Genomic DNA, 23,361 nt, shown 5'->3' on the forward strand with positions numbered 1-23,361 from the left:
ATAATTGTTGAGCGCTCTTGCTCACGTTATTTATGTGCATTATTTACATGCTACAGTAGTTACACTCCTTAATGTAATTAATAGTGTGAAATAATCAGTTTTTACAATCTTCGCGCTATCTATCATCATTCGCCCGACGTTCTACAAATCTGCTTTAGTTTGTGTTTATTAACCCTTTAGTTTCACTTCTTCACGCAGCTATTTTCATTAGAGGTATCTGTTAAAAATATTAAATTAATTAATAATCTAGTATGTGTTCATATTCTGTCATAGTTTCTTCCAAATTAAGTTTTATTTGAGTGTTTAAAATAAAAATATTTTCATTTTCATCATGACGCGTACGCCCCGCCCCTTGATTACCACGCCCACTCACCCAACCCTACCACCTTAACTAACTGCAGGTTTTCTGCGGGAAACCGATGTAGTATCTACTGCAAAATACTACAGGAAAGTGTAGTAAGAAAAATTAATGTTAAATATTCGCATCCTGATTCCCTGTCAAATTAAAATGACACTTTATTTTCACCAGCAATGCATCAGGCTTTAAATGCTGTACTGTAGCTACGGCCAGTTGCATCGCCAATATCAAAAGGGCATCCAGTGCCTCAAAAGCCTACAACCTTCAGGGAAAAAAATCTATGTACGCATGAATGGCACACATTAGCAATACAATGACAAAAAGCAACGGGACGAAAGGACATTTGAAACTCATGGCTAATGTCCCTCGTGATCCAGATGGCCGCTTTGAGTGACTGAACGTCTCATAAACTCGACCCGTGAGGACAATCGAGGCCAAATTATTAGGAGGACGACAATAGGCGGGCTAACGCCACATCAATTTCAACCCATCTTCCCCTGATAATGAACTGAGAGGTATCACAGGGGACATACTATCAATTGCAAGCCCATCAAGATCATTTCAGATGATTTAATTAGGGTCTGAACCAGTCTGGATCAGGTGAATGTAATCATACTTCAAATCGAGGATCTGAACCTAACAATGCTATCTAATGGATATTAGATGTCATATTAGATTTTAAGCTATTGTTAAATGCATCTTTCAATACTGCAAAGAGATATAGGGAGTTTAAAGAGACATATAATCTGAAGCACCAGCGCACACTTACAGCTTTGCAAATAGAGCAGTCAGACTCACCTGAGGTAGAGCCAGTAAATAGGCCAGGGCAAGTGTCATATCTTTGGGAAAGGCATCACTGGCCAGCTGAAGAAGTACTGTGAAATGACAGCGAGAAAAAAAGATGGATGAATATTTTAGAGGTAGAACTGCAGAAGCACATCCTTGCAGAACTTTAACATGATGGGACAGAGCGAGAGAGAGAGCTGAATGGGTGTAAGTGAGGAAAATGAACCAGTACAGATCTCAATGTCACTGCCTACACTCGAAATGTGAACAAAATACAGATTTTACAACATACAGTAGTCAACCTTCAAACAACCAACTACCTTTAAAATGGCGAGAAGCTGATTGTTACACCGTTTTGATCTGGGCATGATGCAATAAAACAACAAATGCTTCAAGGGATAGTTCACTCAAAAATAAAAATGATGTCATCATTTACACACATTCATGTTGCTCTAAACCTGTATGGGTTTCTTTATATTGTTGAACACAAAAAAAACATATTTAGATAAAATATAATAACAACAATATTGATGCCCCATTGACTTTCATAGTATTTTGTTCCTACTATGGAAGTCAATACAGTATGTGACATCAACTGTGTGGTTATCAATTCTTCTAATATACACATATATTTTACGTATATATAAATATAAATTTACAAGACTTTTTAAGATAAATCTTTAGTGTCCCCAGAGTACGTATGTGAGGTTTTAGCGGTTTTAGTGAGGTTTTAGCAAGGCTGCGATTCTGTGTTTCATGTGCAGCTTGTGCGTGTACTATGGTGTTTTGGTCAGTAAGAAGTCCTTATCAATCTAAAATCATTATGAGTCGGAGTCGTTTATAACGTGCATTTAAAAAAGCAACTCGTTAAACAAAATCATTCAAAATATTCTTTATTATCATGCAAATACCTAAAACAATTTGAAGAAAGCCGATATAAATATTCTTATAGACATTTCTTGGAATAGCGTTTGTAATGGTTCTTCTTCTGTGGCACAATTGGAGTTTCTGCACGAGAGCGCCCTCTGGCTTTTGGGTGTACTGGGATTTCACCGTAATTCATTCAAATTAATTTATTAAGAAAACATGCGCGATTAATCGTTACAGCCCTACAATATAGATAAGTTATTATAGCATGTTAACTCTTTCACCACCATTGACGAGATATCTTGTCAATCAAGAGAAAACGCTTCCCTGCCAATGACGAGTATTTCCGGCTTTCCGCAATACCACTATTATCCACTAGGCCCTTCCGCAACTTTTTAAACCCGGAAGTATTGCCCTATGGCAAGCGGCTGCATGTCCGTGTCTGTTTTAAAGATCGCTCTGAATGGGATGTCTATGAAAAGTCCGTCACAAAAATGGAATTATCTCTGCTTTTTGCTCAAAATGTGGTGTTTTTGCAGAAACGTACCCAATTTAAAAGCTGATTACAAAAGAACTACTGAAGGTAGGATGAAACGTTTTTTTTTTTTTGTTTGAAAGCAGAGGGTCTGTTCTTTCATTTGGTATATTGTATGTTTATATATTTGAAGAAGAACATTTTCTGGAAGGCATTAAACTTTTGTGAAAATCACGAAAAACGCTGGCGGCGAAAGAGTTAAAATGATCACTTTGTAGGTGTGAGCACAAAAATGTGCCGTTTTGGGTGTGTCCTTTAAAATACAAATCAGGTAGGTTCCACGTCGGTTTCCATTTATACTTTTGTGTCATCGTCCGCGTCAGACCCCTGGTAGGCAGTATCCACACGTGTAACCACAGTAGTTGCGCGACCGTCAATGAAGAAGCAGCTTGGCAAGTTAACCCACAAACGAAAAAAAAAACAACAACTTGTTGTGTATGATTTGAGAAGACCAGCAGTGATGGAAGTAAATAAACAACGACTTTTGTTGCAGTTCGAGTTAAATCACTCCTCAGTTTGGCCCATCTTTGTTTTCACCGTCGCAAACGAAAATACCCATGATACAGTTTTTTACCTGACGGGAGGGGTTCTGGGGGACCAATCACTGCGCTTGTGGTCCGCGTAGAACCGCAGGCTGTTAAAAATTTTGCAAGGTGCACCTCAGGCTACGCAGAGCTACGCACAGGCTACGGATAAACTACGAAGTAGCTATGGGATAAAGCTTACACACGAGTATAAATCGGGCTTAAGGGGCGGTATTATCCCCTTCTGACATCACAAGGGGAGGCAAATATTAATGACCATGCTTGCAGAGAATAGTTTACCAAAACTAAGTTACTATTAAAGGCGGAGTCCACGATGTTTGAAAAACGCTTTGGAAAAGGAGACGGGCCGACTACCAACACTTATAGCCAATCAGCAGTAAGGAGCGTGTCTACTAACCAACATCCTTGCCGGGTTGCGTATGTTGCATTTAATTACTGAAAATTTAAATGGAGAAAACATGGTACAAATAACAAAAAAAAAAAAGATACAATGGTTGAATACTGCAAAGATGCTAATATTTTACTAAAATATTTCAGAAATATACATTTTATGAAATAACCCTGATTTTAAATCACATCTTTAATGTGTCTTTGTACCCACTCAGTCTTTTGCATTGCTGTTGGGTGACTTTATGTCGCTCATGAGGTTTGCTTTTGTTGGAATTCAAAATACACTGAACAGAAAAGGTCGTAATACATGTCGAAATGATTATTAAAGGCAAAACTGGAGTGTATGTATGCATGCATGCATGTATCTATGTAAACAAATAAATAAATTAATTAATTAATTATATATATTTATATTATACAGTATACAGTGGTGGACAAATCATTAGAAAACCTGACAGATCTGAAAATATAGTTTTTTTAACAGGCCATTGCTTGTTCATCTTATCTAACACATTTACGAATGTTAATAAATAGAACCTTATTAAAAAGTGTTACCTTTGAAATCCCTGAGCTCATGTGTGCCTGAAGCTCAGTGGTAGATCACTGGCATTAAAGTTTGTGGGTTTGATTCCAGGAAACACATACTGACAAAACGTATACATTGTAATGCACTTTGGATAAAAGCGTCTGCCAAATGCAAAAAAGGAAAAATGTATAATGATCTTGAGAGCAAGTGTTTGACCTCATTTAGCAGCAAATGAAAGCCTTATATTTGTAAAAATCCCTTTAAATATGATCAATAGGATCTAACCACAAAACAGTAACACACATGGGAACAGTACTGTATGTTCAAAGCAATTCCTCTCTGTCAGAGTCAGAGGCAGACAGCCGCGCAGACATACACAGACTATCAAATACAATTAACAGGTAACCTGAGTGTAATTTTTCAGACAGCCCATCAGTTCTCATTTCCGCGCTACGAGATTTTATTTTGCTATTCCAGGCTTGCGCCGGTATCAAACGTTTTTTGTGTGTCAAATAATTCTTGCGGAGACAATGTAATTGAAACCAGTTGTGGCGGTGAGAGTCTTACGTGTGCTGAAATGACAAAAGCTGTAGCGGTCCTGACTGTTCTAGCGTTTACAGCTGTTTGACAATTTCGCATGACATAGTCTTTCTCAAAATCCCTTTTGCCTGAGGTGTGGCTTCGTGTAGTGAAAAGGGGGTCCTGAAGATGGAGGCTGTCATTAGAGGGACAGTTCACCCAAAAATGAAAATTCTGTCATAATTTACTCATCCTCATGTTGTTCTAAACCTGTATGAATTTCTTTTTTTCTGATGAACACAAAAGAAGATATTTTGAGAAATGATGGTAAACACACAGGGACCATTGACTTCCATAGTAGGAAAAATATTTTGGAAGTATTGTGATAAATGATGAAGACAATATTTTGATAAATGACGGAAAGCACACAGTTGACGATACCCATTAAATTTCATCATATTTTTCTATCCCTACTATGGAAGTCAATGGACACTATATGCTGTGTGTTTACCATCAATTCTTAAAATAACTTCTTTTGTGTTCATCGGAAAAAAAATCATACAGGTTTAAAACCACATGAGGATGAGTAAATGATGACAAAATTTTCATTTTAAAGTGAACTATCCCTTTAAAGTTCTTTTTATTATATTCTACTGTTTGTGGATACTAGGAAAGACTGGGAAAAAACAAGCAATGAGATGATTTAAATACATGTATGCCCATTATGCATTAAGGGAAAAAGTACTAGCTAATAGGTATCTTTTTGGCTTACTGGAAAACTCAATTCTGAGGTCATATATTTAGTCCTTTATAATGTCTGTTAAACGGTTACTCGACTCTTATTTATTTTTACAACATAACCCTTTTAGGATGATTTAGGACTGATCAGTGTTTATTTTGTAACTAACCAACTGTACTTTCACCTTTGCATCTATCGACTGATCTATCTAAATCTATGTGCACTGGATAATTTAAAGGGACACTTCACTTTTTTGAAAAAATACTCATTTTCCAGCTCCCCTCGAGTTAAACATTTGATTCTTATCATTTTCAAATTCATTCAGCTGATCTCCGGGTCTGGCGCTACTACTTTAGCATAGCTAGCACAATCCATTGAATCTGATTAGACCATTAGCATTCCGCTAAAAATAACAAAAGAGTTTGGATATTTTTCCTATTTAAAACTTGACTCTTCTGTAGTTACATTGTGTACTAAGACCGACGTAAAATTAAAAGTTGCGATTTTCTAGACAGATATGATTAGGAACTATACTCTCATTCTGGCGTAATAATAAAGGACTTTGCTGATGTAACATAGCTGCAGCAGGCGTAGTGATATTACGCAGTGTCCGAAAATAGTGCCCAGCTATTGAAAATAACCAAGGGGACTGTTTTCGGGCAGTGCGTAATATCCCTACGCCTGCAGCAGCCATGTTACATCAGCAAAGTCCTTGATTATTACGCCAGTTTGAGAGTATTGTTTCTTGCCATATCTGCCTAAAAAATCGTAACTTTTAATTTCCTGTTGGTCACAATGTAACTACAGAAGAGTCAAGTTTTAAATAGGAAAAATATTGAAACTCTTTGGTTATATTTTAGTGCGATGCTAATGGTCTGATCAGATTCAATGGATTATGCTATGCTATGCTAAAAGTGCTAGCGCCAGACATGGAGATCGACTGAATGGATTCCAAAACGGTAAGAATCAAATGTTTAACTCTAGGGAAGCTGGAAAATGAGAATATTTTCAAAAAAAGTGGAGTGTCCCTTTAACAACCTCTCCGTCACCCAAACTTACCATTTTCACTCTTTATTAATATATTTTATAAAAACCGGTGTATGCATGTTGCATTGATATGTTTGAAATGTAAACTAAAGCTCGATTTTGAGAAGAAAAACAAGAAAAAAAATCACACACACAACACGTGCAAAGTTTATAAAGATAAAGATTAATACCCAGATTCCTTAATATGCCTTAGTTTGGAGAGAGAGAGAGAGAGAGAGAGAGAGAGAGAGTGAGAGAGAGAGAAGCATGATTTGCAAAAAATAAAACTTTATTATATTTATGGTTGCAGCTAAATGAGAAAATATCCTGAAAACATAATCTTTAAGCCTTTCACACCTAAGCACAGAGATTAGAGAGGACACTAGCGCAATATCTAAACAACGGCAAAGATCCACGACTGTTCTTAAAGAAAAAGTGAAGTCAGCATACATTTTAAAGCGCAGGTCATTAATTTAGTGTTATCAGCCCGACTCAAATACTTCCCTTTCATCGCACGTTCTCCCAGGCGAAGGTGACTTTACGTTCACCTGAGCGACAGTGACATCGGTCGAATTAAAAAAGAGGATAAAATGAAAGGAAGAAGTAAAGGAGAATCGCAATTTGCATTCTTCCACCAAAGTTCCCGAGCCCCTCCCATCATTCCGCATTGATTTTCCCATTCGGCTCATCCATCTTGATGCGAGAGGCCTTGATATTTTGACTAGCTGCTATCTCTCTTGTATCGAGAGGGTGCATGTTATTTACTGCTGTCTGCTTGCGGTGAGTACACATTAATTAATCAATATGACGCTATTCTTCCGGACATGTAGCCAGCGAGTGGCAATACATCAGGGAGAGATGAGATGGGGAAGAGGGAGAGGCTGGTACCTGAGGAGCTGCCCCGGGGCTGTGAGATTACAGCGTTCCCTAACAAGGACACTGCAGTTAACAAGAGGGCGATGAAAGACGATTGATGGTGGAACTTTGAGCAAATGCTTAACGCTAATGAGGACAGTCGGTGCAAATACTGGATGCTTTTCTGTCTTATGAATTTATTTTAAAGCATTAGAGGAACAAATACCATGTTTTATTATTCTGAGAACTACAGTAAGATATTTTAAAGGGGACATTTTAAAAAAAGTATTTGGTGTCCACACATACGCATGTGAAGTTTTAGCTCAAATTACCCCACAGATAATGTATTATAGCATGTTAAAATTGACACTTTGTAGGTGTGAGCAAAAATGTTGGGGTGGTGTGTCCTTTAAAATGCAAATAAGCTGATGAAATGCAAACACTTGTTAAAACTTGTGCTAAAATGACTTGTGCTGTCAATTACTATCTCTCTCTCTCTCTAAATGGCAGAGCCATGATTGGATAGTGCAAATTAAGGGGCTGTATTATTATAATAAGATACCCTTTTGACATCTCAAAGAGAACCAAATTTCAATAACCTAATTTTTCACATGTTTGCAGAGAATGATTTACCAAAACAAAGTTACTGGGTTGTTCTTTTCACATTTTCTAGGTTGATAGAAGCACTGGGGACCCAATTATAGCATTTAAACATGAAAAAAGTCAGATTTTCATTATATGTCCCCTTTTAACAAACCATTTCCTATACAATTAACCAAAAACAAAGATAGATTTACACAAACCAATGTGCCTATATCCTATCGCCCCCTTAAATTGGTGATTTTGGCATCACTTTCTACAGCATTTTCACAATCTTTGTACAAATTACAATGTTGACTGCATTCCCTCAATCTGCAACTTTAATGTAAAAAAAATGATAAAATATATTTCTGGAATCTAAGAAAAAAGGTGATGGATTTGCATTATATGTAAGAGCATTACCCTCTGTTGCAGGAAAAAGGTTCTGCCCCTCGCTGTTTGTTTCGGCCAGTTTGCCCGTCCGTAGTAAAACTTCAGCAAAGTCTTCATGAGGAGTGTACTTATAAGATAAATACACATCTTCAGCCTGAAATACACATCAGACTGCATGAAAATGTATAACACTTTAATTTAGCTTTAGATGCAAATTTAATTTAAATTCAAAACCCAGGTCAGCCTATACTTCTAGAAAAATGATTCAACTTTGTCAAATGGTTCAACAAGTTCACAAAAAAGCCTTATTGTTTGTATATATTAGACATTTTTACTTCCCACATTAACTCTCATAAACATGGAGTGAGGTTTGGCAGATGCCCATATGTTTTTGTGAATAAATTATATATCAAACTTTAGTAAGCATTAAGCTAATATCACTTTAAATGTCTTGCATTAAACTTTTATTGTGCTTTTTAGTAATTTTGTTCCATTCATTTACTCATTTTTTCATTACATTTTTTTATTACATAGAAATACTGCCAAGGATTTTATTTTTTAATTTAAGTTTGGAACAATAAAGTAAATGATGACAAAATGATTCACTGAGGTACCCCTTAAAAACAGATCAGGATTAAAGGGATAGTTCACCCAAAAATCTAACCTTTTGCTTGTTTCAACCCGGCGCAATTATCATTTTCACGTTTAGCGCCACGTTGTTTTAATAGCAAATGCATTTGCGCCTATGGGCGTTCTGGTCTGAAAATGAGGTGTGTTCAGGCGCATTTTTGGCACGTTGCTATTTTGAGGAAACTAAAATAGACTACGCCATTGACCAACAAAAACCTGCTCTAAAGTCTAAAGTAAATGGCGCAATATTCTTTTTGTTATTTAAAGATCGCATTAGTAATAGACGCCTATAAACGGGACGACAACGCAGGTTTGCTTATCACACACATGGATGCGCAGCAGCACAAAAACGCTTTTAAATATGAAAAATTAAAGGATTAAAATGTAAAAGATTATTATTAAGTCTCTTGGATATAAATGAGGATTGATTATGAGACGTTAGAAGGCGTAAAGAGCTGCTTCACCTGTAGCTTGGTAGGTAAATAAATGCTTTGCTTTAAACAAATGCATCTATTTTTAAATGTTTTTTAAATGCTAACCCACTGATGTATTGTATATGATGACTCTGTACCTGTGGATATGGTGAGATGAGGAACATTTTTAAGTAATGCTTTTTAAAAAAAAACACTGCGCTGTCCGAGTGCTGAAACGGCTCTCCGCACGTTTGTAAATTCTTTATCTCTTGTTTGTTACAAATAAAGTACTTTTTGGAGTACAAACCTTTTCTTGAATATTTGCTAATTATTTTATGAGATTACAATGATTATGTAGGATATCAATACATTTACAGCAATTAAAAGCCTGCTATTTTTACTTCTATGACTGAAAGAAAACGGCTTTTAACGGTTTTAATAAAAAACTATTTTAATAAAAATGAAAACAACACAATATATTAACATTATTCTTAAATTGGTGGTCTTCTTCCTCCACATAGTTTTTCAGTTTACAAATTCCACTTTCTAAATAGGTATTAGGCATGACTTTTAAAAGAGATGAGAGCAGAGACTCTCATTGGTTTATTGCACGCCCAAAACACACCACTTACTCATTATAGGAATATGAACAACCCTTTTAGGCCGTGCGCTTGGCGCATAAACCATTTTTCCCCATTGTTAAATTAGCAAAAGTGGAATCGGACACGCCCATTTTGACCGTGCGCTATATCTCGATGCATTTTTTTTATTTTTATTTTGATAACTTCTTTATTACTCGCACCCATAAACAATTTAGGAGTTGAGCGCACCTGTTCTCTATGGAAGTCAATGGGTACCGCCAACTGTGTGCTTACCATAATTTTTTTAAATAACTTATATTTTCATATTTGGGTAAACTATCCCTTTAACTGGAGCTACAGTATAAGCAATAAATGTGCAAGAATATGTGAAAGAGAAACAAATTGCAAGAGAAAAACACAAACAGAAACCTCCAGGTGGTGAAATTTACCGTATTGACGTATGGATCATCAAACAGCTCCGCGTAGAATGGATTGCATCCTTGCCTTTCCAGTTCTGCATTTTCATTGGCCACGGCGGAACGACTTCTATCCAAGCCCTGTCCCTGAAAGGAGATAAATGTTCATTAAACATTCATAGAATATTCATAAAACATTCACAGGCATGCATGCAGGAGCCATTACTGTTTCAGCCATGCTCATAAACGCTCGTAAGGCGCCGGAGTATTCTGCCAAGGCCGGAGAGCTTTTTGACTCTGGCCTTGAGAGATAGTCACTACGGAAGGCCATTAGAAATGTGGAGCCTCTGTTAGTCATCGGACATTTTACTAGAAAGATTCACGCAGGAATCTCGCAGATGGGGACATGGTAACAGGAAGTTAAAAACAAACCGCTTCACAAAGAGACACAGCCAGGGAGAAGTTCGTTTAACCATGCCAGGTTTTAATGGCCCAACAGATTCAGCCAAAAAAAAAACCTCACTGCTGAGCTCCAGCCAACATTTCTGGCAACCGTGTGCTTGAATGCATGAACCATTCACATGTTTCGAAAAGGGGGAGATGCATAATAGAGTGAGGCGTGCAATTACACAAAGCTAAACAAAACTTTGTGTGTGGAGTGGGAGTGGCTTACCTGCAGTGGGCGGAGCAAGCTAATGGATTCCCTCCACCAATGAGAGTCACTGACAGCAGTGAGCACAGCTCTCGTGTTCATGGTGGTGTTGGTCAGGACCTCTATGGTTCGGGCCGTGGTTCTGTGCAGCAGGTCTGTGGGGTTAATTGAGCCCGGGGCTGATCCTGGAACAGTTGCTCCTGTCTGCAACAGGCAGTCAAGAAAGGTTACACATAAAAGCCATACTGAATGTATTATAGTTTTCAGCTACACTACAGAAGGCACAACTTTACACAGAAGCTTCCAGCGTTCTATTACAGCAGTATATGTGCCATACAAATAAAGCTGGCTTGAAATATTGATACCATGAGGCCGTTATTTAATACACATACAATCAAGGACAAGATTGGCTGGAATATTTTACTGCATGCATTTAATGTACAATGTTGAAATTCTGACAACATGAAGGACTGAGTTTATATTAGCATCATATATCAGTAAATAAACTTCAACCGTAAACTATAGTCAATAAAGTCAGGTTCTATAAAGCCAAGATGACATGCTGTTTGCAACCCATTGTGCTTCATTCAATTTTTATACTGCAAGTTGTATTTTCTGTATATTCAATGAGAATAAAGTATAAAATAGAGTTAAAAAAGAAAGGGGGATTTATCAGTTAAATCAATGGGTCAATGACGTGACGTTAATTATTTTGTGTCCATATGGTTCAATTAAATGTAAAAGGGTTAAAATGTCAAAATAAATTTCCAGATTACTTGCATACATTCTCTTTTTTGAGGACCAAGTCTAAAATTTCTGGTTTTATTTCATTTTGAAAGAATATTTGGGGGATATTTGCAAAAATGTCTATGTGGTGTAACCGGTCTGTGTCAATTGGTGTAACTAGTATTTTTTTAATTAAAATATTTTCATAAAAAAGTTGAATAAAATATAATCATCTAGTTTGTTGTAATATATTTTTTTACATATATTTTTACATAATTTAAGATTATTTAGAAAACATAGCTGTTTTCAGTAGATGTCAGGACAAATATTACAAAAACGCATTAAAATTTACATTTAGAAATAACTAATAAAATTATTATTATTATTATTATTATTATTATGCTTACATGCCACCAAGGTGGATAAAATATACTTTGGCGCAATTGGCGGTTACACCATTTGACATTTTCAGGTCCATTCAGTCTTAACTCTCATATAAATGGTGCAAATGTAATTTTTTATTGCACAAAATTAACATAAATACATTATGTGCATTGAGATAAACCGGATGCATGCTTTTAAAACAAATTTTGTAAAAGATTTTTTAATTTTGCCAAACCGTTTTTGTCACTAACCCCAAAACATACAATGCAATACATATACATAATTATATATAATTGTTCTCAATGAAAGTGTCTTGCTTTTCAAAAATGGCAACAGCTGGCATAGCACCAGTTGGCTGTTGTGAAATTAGTCCCACCCCTCCTCTACTGTAATTGGACGGCCGAGTAAAAAGTGATACTGACGAGCTCAGCGTCTCACCCAAAGTTGAACATTTTTAAACTCTGGGCGCTCAGCACTGAGCGTGGAAAAAATACAGAGTGCCGGCACTTAGCGATAAGCTCTCAGAGATGAAAATTTTTCAATTTCGTGTGAAACGCACAACTCTTCAATGTCACTTTTCACTCAGCCGTCCAATTACAGTGAATGAGGGCCGGGACAAATTTCACAACAATCAACCGTCGCATCATTCAACGATTGATAAAAAAAAATGAAGTACCATAGCAACCAAAGCGCTTAGCTGGTAAGCACCCACAGTTGGCATCCGCCTGCCGTTTTAGCCGCATTTAAATGCTTTGGTGAACACGCCCCCTAAAACGTCATGTATTATAACAAACATACACATGAGTGCTGTAAGTTCAAATATGATGGCATGCAATAACGTCAAATCACATTGGTTCTTGCAGGTCTTGTGACTACACTGTAAAAAGTTGGTTCAACTTTAAAAATTAATTAATTGGTAACACATAAACACTAAGAGTAAAGAATTTTTCACTTAAACATATAAGTTAAAAAAAACTTGTCTTTTGGTGTTACCAATTTATGTCATTTTTAAAGTTGATCCTACTTTTTACAGTATAGTTGTCATATGAAAGAAAGTCATATACACCTGGGATAGCATGACGGTGAGTAAATTATGGGATCATTTTAATTTTCAGATTAATTATTAATTTAGGATCAATTCAATTTAATTCTAATTTATTTTTAAAGGAACCGTTCAGATGTATTTGAAAAGTTGTTGGAGCAAATGAAGAGTTTGGTTCCAAAACGTGATAAACACCACTTAAAAAAATGAGTTACTGCCAAAATCAGTATTATATCAAGTCAGTATTTAAAAGTAAATTCTTAATTTTACGCAAAATCCAATATCTGCCGTGTTATTCTGTCATCTTTTCTCCCTTTTTTCCCAAAACGCAATAAACGCCACTACTCCTTTTCTGCAGAATGCAATAAATTCGCTACACAAATTACAGCGCACCATTCCACGGATTGTAAACAAACAATGGCAATCCTAGTTTTCCTCATCTACTTTGTACTTCGTGATCAACAAACAAACAAAACTAAATAATACTTTAATGGCATTGATAAACCTGTGGTGGTTTTCTGTGACGAGAAAGAAACGTAAGCCATCAACATCTAATAATTTACGCGAGAGGCACTCGGGAGCCGGTTGCTTGTTCTCCCGACAGCATCAAGCTTCTGTCATGCTAACACATTGAACCCAGAGGATCTTATGAAAAACTTTACATTATTTTACTCAAAGTCAACGAAAATCGAGCAGGACCAAAACATTTTACAGCTGATCGCTGTGAAAAATCTTAAGCGACGGAGTCCCAAGTGTAACCGCAGCAACGACTATATGAAAAAGTAAGTGTTTTTGTTAATGCCATTAATGTTCATTTTTTTAATCAGTGTATACCACTAGTCAACTAAATGAATATAACATGGGAAAGATAAATGCACATTTATATATTGAATAGATTTATAGCATTTTGGAAAAAAAACTCATGGAGTTATTGCATTTTGTGGAGAAATAATCAGTTGTTATAATAAATCTTTGAAAATCGAGTTATGGATTTGAATGTTTTTATAACCTAAAGATGCTATATGAAAGTTTGTAACAGAAAATAGTGGTTTTCATCTAGTCACTTTCTCGGTATAGAAAACACATTTTTACCCAAATTAGTCAAAATGGATTTATTGCGTTTTGGAACCAAAGTCTTCAAATTGTCTTTAGGGCCAGTACAGTCCCAAAATGCACTTAAATTTCTGTGTTCTTTCAGAGTCAGAATTAATTTGACAACTTATATAATGCTTAAAGTGTCTACGACTTAGACACCGAGACCTGACAATCCATTAAATGACAGAAACTATAGCTAGTACAATAACTTCCTAATGTGTCTGAGACCTCCGAGCATGTCAAATCAACACACGTATCGCAATAAAGTAAATTTAGCCATGCTTTAATTAACCATTAAAATGAAGTAGCTCCAGCAACAACATGTTGATCTACAACCAAACACTTTCAGTAAATGTGATTAATCATTCATCAAAGGCCATAAAAAGCTATCATGTCGCAATTAGGTGGTAAATATGCAAATGTACCAAGGCTTATGGCAAGCGCTACCAACCAGAAAAATAAAGACACAAAGACAACAAACACCGAAATTCCCAGTAGGGATGAAGATTTCCATTTAATCCCATGAAACAAAAGAAAACCCCTACTATACTCATTCCATCGCGTTAAACTCAACATGCATTATAAATGAACATATGGGTGCAGAGACATAAATCGACTCTTGAGAAAGTGCACCAGGCACAGCTGCATTAGCCTTCTTTATCTGTTTCGTGCAACGTTAGCTGAACTTTAAAAACTGCCAGACTTACGCAGCAACCCCATGCCTGACGGTGTATTCAGAGCCAATCCTTATATTTGACCTCATTAATACTTCATTCTGTTTAAAATGCACATTTAGCTCATAAACAAAAGGCACAGCCGCTCACACACACTCGCACAAATGTATTTTTGAGTGCACATGAATCTTTAAACACCTCTATTGTATCTTGTGTTGTGTTTAAGTCGGTTCTCACTACAGTACGAGCAAGGTAGCCATAAATATAGCATTTAAAAAAAATCAGTTTTTTACATGTGATATTGAGCTCAGTTCAGTCACTGGGTGTGCTGTACTTTATAGCCCACTATAATGTAATGAGCTGGGGGTAGACTGCAGCATAGTATAGCGAAAGCTATATAGTAAAAGCATATAAAGTGCATTGTAAGTGTAACATTTTAAACTGAAAATCAAATAAAATTCAGAAAAAAAGATCAAAACTGTTTGATACCATTGTCAACAACAAAAGGCTGCATTACAATCTTTAAAGTTACCACGAAACTGTTTTATAACTGTGCTTCCAATTATATGTAAGAACATACAATTGATCAAAAGATTTTTTTATAAAGCATTATAAATACATTACATCTGCATATGACGTAAATAATGGTTGTAACTTGTGCCAAAAATCATGTTCCTGGCACCAAAGAGACATCCATAGAGGCTTTAGAATTGGTGCTTTTCCATTGCATAGTACCCCACGGTTTGGGTCAGGTCAGCTTACTTTTGGGGGCTTTTCCACTGGATACAGTACAAAATACCCAATAGTACGTCCTTGGATGGGGTTCCAAGTGAGCTAAGCTAATACTAAAACGTTACGTCATCACAGATTGGTCTGAGAGAATCGTCACTACCAGCGTCTCCGCTATAATGCAAGAGTAGCTTTACCTTCATGCGTGCGCTATTGAGCAAGCCTGTTGTCATCTGTGCTTTGTTGTAACTGTGGGTTCACACCAAATGCGAGTTCAACGATTTGGACTTGCATCTAGATTACATACAAAGTCAATGCAAATATGCAATCAGACGCATCCATGCGTGGGGCGATGCAAATGACGCGAAATGGGCGGCATCAAACGCATCTTCGCCCAAGTTGAAAATATTCAACTCGAGCAAAAAATTTGCATAACACGAAGTTAAATCCCGCGAGTAATCTAGAGCGAGTAACGCAATGCCCCGCGTTTGGTGTATACGTAGCATAAGTTCCCAAACTCCCTTTAATGCTGCGTTCAGACCAGCCGCGGTAGAGGTGTCAAGCGCGAGTGATTTCGATGTTAAGTCAATGTAAAGGACCGTTGATGCGCATCTGGAGGCCTCGTGGCTCGAATTGAGCATTGCCGCGGGAAACGCGCAAGTTGAAAAATTTGAACTTTGGCAGAAAAACGTGCTGCGTTAACCAATCAGGAGCTTTCTCTAGTAGTGGCGTGATTACAGGAAGCAAGCGGAGTCGCAGAAGCCTATGGAAGGCCCTCCCATGATGCGAATTTCACGTGATGTCTCAATGTCTAGAATTTCACGTGCAGCTTTCACGCGCAAATGAAGCGAGTAAACTCAAAATGTTCAGGTGGCAAACTAGACGGGGTGGAAGCAAATTTGCGCCTCAAACGCGGCTGACATTTTTGCTACTTAAATGAGGCTCAGTCGACTTACGCCACGGGTGTTTGTACAAAAACTGTCATGTGATAGAGAGGTAGTGATAAACGCGATGAGCAAACATCTATTTGTGGTGGTCAATTTTGATTTTGTGGTGGACTAAGAAATAAATAAATATATGAGGATGTACAACGACGCTCTCACTTGTATGATGTCACAGTAGGCAAATATAGCGACACGCCTATAATCCCTCCCATTCCGAAATATTAAGAAATCTGAAGGAAAATCTAACCAAGCCAAAGTGAAGTGAGCTGACACAACCTGACCCGAGCCGTGGGGTACTATGCAATGAAAAAGCGCAAAAGTCAACCTATTTGAATGTATCCGCATATTGTGCTGAAATAGGTGGAAAAATGTTTGAAGTCTTTGTTTAATGTGACACTTTGTTATATAGACTCCATGACATTCAAAGGGTCAAATTAAACCAAGTCCTGTGACGTGACGAGTATGTACTTATTCCTTACCTCCGATATCTCACTGCCTGCTCTCGGGCCATGAGAGGGATCAATCTTGTAATTTACAGCCTGGTACAGAACCTAAGACAAGAGAAGACAGAAAGGCATTGACTTTTTCATTCCTAGCCTTCAGCGTAAAACTTTTTTCTTTTTATTCTTCTTTGGTCTTAAATGTTTAATCGTTCTGGCAGTATTCATACTTGGCACGGTAGTAAAACTCATTTAAAGTACGGTTTCATTCCTCAATACATTTTCTTTAGGGGTGTTTCAATGAGGTGTCTATCTTGGAATAAATCTTCTTTGGGTGTTTCCTTAAAAACAGCCTGACACCAAAGCAGTTAAAACTGGAGGAGAGGAATGACCAGAGCCTGTGCTGGTCACAGTGTGTGTGCTGTGCGTCTATATATAGAGAGTTAACTTTAACCTTAAAGGCACAATATGTAAGATAAAAACTTCTAGCACAGCATTATATATTTTGTATACATACAGCGGGGAAAATAAGTATGTGACACATCAGCATTTTTATCAGTAAGGGGATTCTAAGTGGGCTATTAACACAAAATTTAAGTATACAAGTTGAGTCATAATAAATAAAGTGAAATGACACAGGGAATAAGTATTAAACACACTTTATTTAATACTTTGTAGAAAAGCTTGTTGGTTATTACAGCTTCTAGACGCCTCTTGTATGGAGAGACCTGCATTGCTCAGGAGTGATTCTGACCCATTCTTCCACACAAATCGTCTTTAAATATTGCAGGTTCCTTGGGCCTCTTTTAGGAACTTTGATCTTTAGTTGTCTCCATACTTTTTCTATGGGATTTAGGTGAGGTGATTGACTGGATCTTACGTGGAGCACCTGACCGTGGCCGGTTTATGGTGAAGTGATGCCTTTTCCATTTCCGGATAATGGCCCGCACAGTGCTCACAGGAACATTCAGCATTCTGGAAATGCGCATATAACCATTCCCATCAAAATGCTTTTCAACGATAAGATTAGGAATATCTTGAGAGAGTTCTTTGCTTATACTCATCATGAAGTTTTTCCTGTGTGCCTTCTGGGTAATGAGAAGCCTTTATTGGCCATCATTAGGACTAAAGCAGCTGATATCAATTGATACTGATAGGGGGCAGGGTTTCTCTCTCAATACTGACAGATTCAGGTGATATCCTGGCTTTCTAAGCCATTTTGCACCTTGTTCTCTTCATGTGTTCAATACTTATCCCCTGTGTCATTTCACTTTATTTATTATGACTCAACTTGTATACTTAAACATTCTGATTTCTTTGTATGAATTCAGTATTTGGCTTGATGGCTACATCTGGTTGAAATTTTGTGTCAATAGTCCACATAAAAATCCCCTTACTGATAAAAATGCTGATGTGACAGCCTTAATTAATCACAAAGTTGACAGAACCTATCGACTTGCATGGTATTTGTTTCTACTATGAAAGTTAGCTGTCAATGTATTTACAGCTTTTATTTAAATTATGACATTATTTTATTTAACTTTAAGGTTAAAATATTACCAGTAAAATATTCTTAGTTATTCTATTTCTGTGGCATATTTTGATTTGTATTTAGTATTAAATATATTCTCAGCTTTTGTTTGGCTGCCTTTGTGTCACCCAAAAAAAATCCAAATTGCTGTGTAACTGCAAAAATACTTTTCACATTCTTGCCACCGAGCAGGCTTGTAAAACATCCATTCTCCATTTCTTTTCAAATAGAGGTCATGGACAATAGTGATGAAAGCAAGACACAAGTCATGTACAGTCTCAATGAGTGTGTTTAGTACATGCACAGAATAAGCGGATACCTATCAAAAATATGCTTATTAAAGAAACCTGTGAATTATGCTGAAGTAAGCGCAAAGTTATGTATAAAAGTCTGCATTAAACTCAAGCAGTTGGCAGAGAAACTGCAAAAATAAAAGCTGTAAATACATTGACAGGTTCTGCAGACATGAGAAGATAAAGAACAGTATAGCTTTAGACAGATGTCCCGTCGGCTTTTTGAACGACTATATGTACTGTTGGCCGTGACATCACTTTTTCTGCATACTTGATTATTAATTTTCATGTAAACGCATGAAATCAGATTTTTGATAGTTATCCGCTTATTCTGTGCATGTAAACACACTCAATAAAAAGGGACAAGCAGATTCACCTGTGTCTGAAGAGAACTAGACGATGCTAGAAGGTTCTGGATGCTGGCAGGAGGACAGTGTGTAAGGGAGAACGCCATCAGATCCTGACGGGCCGAGAGCTGTGAGTACATCTCACACTGACCCAACTGAGCACACACATCCCAACCATCACTATAACCTAAAGAGAAAGAAAGTGAGAGAGAGAGAGAGAGAGAGAGACATAGAGAAAGAAAGAGAGAGAGAGAGTTTATGATCAATGTTCAAAATGTCACATACAGCAATTAGCATTTAATTTACATAATGTATAATTTACACAAAACAATTATAATTTCTAATTCACTACATTAAGTAAATTTACATTTAAAGAGGTATAATAAACTTACACAATAAACTAATGCAGTTAAACAAGCTGAATCTTCTATTTTGAGTTTTGCCTAAAGCTGGTTTTAACCGATGTACTACATCTGCCCAGCAACAACAAAAACAGCATATCCCACAATTCCCTGCTTCAGCACTAGCCCTTTTAGTGCAGACATTAGATTCAGAGCTACGTTTGTTATGTATAGCTTTGAATGTCTCATGTATGTAATCTGTACAACCTTTCTCTCTACTAAATTATCAAGCAGGAGAGAGGCTGATGCGAGCATGAGACTGATGCCGATAGCTATCAGAGATTAGCACATCCTCTGTTTTCAAGCCAGCATTAATCTACCCCAGCCTGAAGCAAACACATATAAATGCACTCCAACATCTGATAGCACATTGACTGAACAGCACCACACACACACACACACACACACACACACACACACACACACACACACACACACACACACACACACACACACATATCAGCTCTGAATAAAGATGTATCTGACTGAAATGATAAAGACGGTTTAAAAACTTTTCTACTCAAACCAGGTCCACTGTTGTTATACTTATTTACCCAATACATTGCATAAGGCTATCAGTTAATGCTGCCTCACGATTAGTCATGACTATTCATTTGCAAAATAAAAGTTTTTGTTTACATAATATACGTGGATGTACTGTGTATAATAATTATGTATAAATGAAGAGCTCTTTTCCAAAACGCGATAAACGCCATTTAAAAAAAAAATGAGTTTGTCATGTCATTTGGCTGTGTACTGAACCTATTCACTGCTCCATGAACGTTTCATGCCAAATCACCACATTTCCTTGTTAAAATGTAGGTACAAGATGCCGTTCTTTTCCAAAATGCGATAAGCGCAGAGTCTATTTTTAGCCTAAACGCGATTTATCCTCTCGACCAATCAGAACTCGATGAGCGTTCGACACAATTCAATGGCGGCGCTCTGAACAGATGTTTGTTTATGTTCATTCATTACTCAAAATGAGGATTAATGTCATGTTAATACATCAACCGGAAAAGGTACCCGTTTGCAAGGCGATCTTCATCAAAGTGTTTGGTATGTACAACTTTCGTTTCAGAACTGGCTCGTTTAATACCGTTTTGTACGTTCGCGATAAAGTTTTTTTTCCTGCGAAGAAGCCTGCTAACGTAACATGAAAAGTACTGAATAGTTCGATAGCCTGCTGATAGACAGACTGGCGTTTGATACATTGATAAATGTCGTGCAAAAGTACAAAATGTGGCTAGTGAACAATGCAGGGACATCTGTAAAGTTGTGCTTTTTGGATTGGACAGTATGAGCGCGTTGTTACATGTTTTGTCATTGAGAACAGAACGAGGGGAGCTCGCTGTGTGTGCGTGTGAGGTTAATACAAACTGTGTGTAGACGAGAGAGAGAGAGAGAGAGAGAGAGAGAGAGACAAAGAGAGAGAGAGAGATGTGAAATATATTAAGCAAAAGAGGTTCCTAACGCCCTGCTAAGGAGAAAACTGAAATGGTGGAAGGAGTAATAGCAAGTTAGTTATGTGTAATTCTGTTTTTTTTTCATACTGGCTCCAATGTATATCACAATCTGAATAATTTACTTATTCATTTATAGTATGAAGAGTCCCTGTGTATATGTTGGATGTTCTCTTATTTGTTTTTTGTTTGTTTTTTAAAGAAAAAACATCAATTTATGGAAAAAATTTATGGATTTATAGCGTTTTGAAAAAAAAATACAATTATCTTTGAATTTATAATCAACAATATTGTTGTTTGATTTAATAATTATTATTCAACATGTTCAGATTGAGCAAAAAAACAATTATAACAGAATAAATTGAATATTCACAAAATGTGTGGGTCTAGGTAAAAAATGTACTTTTTCTGAAAACTATTGAAATGGATTTATAGCGTTTTGGAAAAGGGCTCTTCAAATACACACACACACACACACACACACACACACACACACACACACACACACACACACACACACACACCTAATTAAAGGCCGAGTGCACAATGTTTAAAAGCCAATGTTGACATTTGAAATCACCTACACAGACACGCCCCTACCCCAATAGAATCTGGACCTTTTCTTGATACACCCGCCCCACACATACGCAACCCCGGCAAGGATGTCGGTTAGTAAACACGGCCCTTACTGCTGATTGGCTACTAGTGTGGTTTGGTAGTTGGCCAGTCTTTCTTTTCCAAAAAGTTTTTCAAACATTGTGCACTCCGCCTTTAAGAAAAATGTGCATGTTTATATTTATATATAATATATAGTGTATATGAATATAAATATTTATTATATAAATATATTTTTGTTCTTAAAATTATACATGTATGTGTGTGTATTTATATATACATAATTATTATACACAGTACACACAAACATATATTATGTAAACAAAAACTTTTATTTTGCAAACGATTAGTCGCGACTCACACAAGACTAATTTCTAGCCAATTATATATTTTAGAACTGAGCAACTTTAAAAAAAAAAATATATATATATATATATATATATATATATATATATATATATATATATATATATAAAATCTTCATTATTTAAGTTTCATACATTCGTGAAATTTGTGTGTCTTATCTGTAAGGGATAACATTTACCATGATTCCATATTTGTAAAAATTACTGAATTTAATTTTGGTGCATACAGTACTGTGCAAAAGTCTTAAGGCACCACCACCAGACTTGTTGTTTTAGAAGTTTTAATGTCCATCCATATTTATTTTTTAATCTATTTTATTAAAATACAAACAGAAATAGGAAATATGTACAAAAAAATTTATTTTCAGGTGTAAATGTCTTCTTTAGGCCACTAAACACATCTTGAGCGTTTTTGAGCAGAATGAAGTAAAAAGATTAATTTCTTTAAAATTTGAAATTAGGATTTAATTTCATTTAGGTTTAAGAGATCCTGCAGTTTCCTGCTATTGCTCAAGTGGAAGGAGAGTTTACCCTAAAAACTTGACACATCAGTTTACATTTTTATACAGTTTTTAATACTACATACACATTTCCTGTATTTTCTGGTTGTATTCTATTATAGAGACTGAGAAACAATTATATATGATCACTATAACATTGCAAAAACAATAAATCTAATTCTGGCATGGTGGCCTAAGTACTGTATATGTGGCCCAGTCCGTGAAAACATCCAAAGTCATTTCTGTGATTTACTGTTTTTTACTGTTTCATGAAAAGGGTTTAGATTAAGCCAGCACTAGGGCTTAGCTATATTAGGTCATTTAACTTGTTTTTATAAACATACCTTACAAAAACATTGCGGGTGTGCATCTTGAGACAAAATATTGGCACTGATATATTTTAAGATATGTCAGTGCAAGATGTTTTCCGTCATAACAGGGACTTATCTTGAGTCCTGTCTGGGAAACCGCCCCAAAATCATTCTAAATAATGTAAAGAACATTCTGTGAAAATAAAACCTTGAAATCTTTAATATTGACTAGGTAAGGCCACGTCAAAGATTAAAATCAATGAGTGAAATCCAACTTTGATGCTTCTAATCTCATAATCGGTTTATCAGACTTCACAGACAGGGTCACAAGTCTTGAAATTTTCAAATAACAACTATGAAAACAAGTATTTTTAAAGAAATCATAGTTACATTGATCTAACCACGTTCCTGAGATTTTTTTAAAGCCAAAATTTAGATTCTTGATGAAAAAGCACTTTGTTAATTCATATTAAAAGTTAATTTGACAGAAAAGTGAAGTAAGATTTAATATAAGGTAACGCTGCCGTACCTGCAGCCATCAGATCCTGGCAGTGAATATAAGAGGCCTTGAAATCTTGACAGTGCAGAGCCTGTGCTGCCAACAGTGTGAGAACCTGGCCCTTTCTTCTGGCCTCATCATCACCTGCAATAAAAATACACAACAATTACATCTGGCCATGGAAACTTTATG

General features: G+C 36.4%; 1 protein-coding gene across 1 annotated transcript in view; it reads right to left on the reverse strand.

The window, feature by feature from the left end:
- The window catches only part of nbas (NBAS subunit of NRZ tethering complex), a 243,595-nt gene that overhangs the window by 118,011 nt on the left and 102,223 nt on the right, over window positions 1–23,361 (reverse strand). Inside the window, exons 33-39 of the mRNA XM_055186828.2 lie at window positions 23,200–23,313; window positions 19,045–19,202; window positions 16,884–16,955; window positions 10,832–11,014; window positions 10,192–10,305; window positions 8,149–8,272; window positions 1,157–1,233 (exon numbers count right to left, since the gene is read on the reverse strand). Coding sequence (XP_055042803.2) covers window positions 1,157–1,233; window positions 8,149–8,272; window positions 10,192–10,305; window positions 10,832–11,014; window positions 16,884–16,955; window positions 19,045–19,202; window positions 23,200–23,313 — 842 coding nt within the window. The remainder of the gene's footprint in view (window positions 1–1,156; window positions 1,234–8,148; window positions 8,273–10,191; window positions 10,306–10,831; window positions 11,015–16,883; window positions 16,956–19,044; window positions 19,203–23,199; window positions 23,314–23,361) is intronic.

This window comes from Misgurnus anguillicaudatus, chromosome 18 (assembly GCF_027580225.2).
Source record: "Misgurnus anguillicaudatus chromosome 18, ASM2758022v2, whole genome shotgun sequence".
In the NCBI taxonomy this organism is placed as follows: domain Eukaryota; kingdom Metazoa; phylum Chordata; class Actinopteri; order Cypriniformes; family Cobitidae; genus Misgurnus; species Misgurnus anguillicaudatus.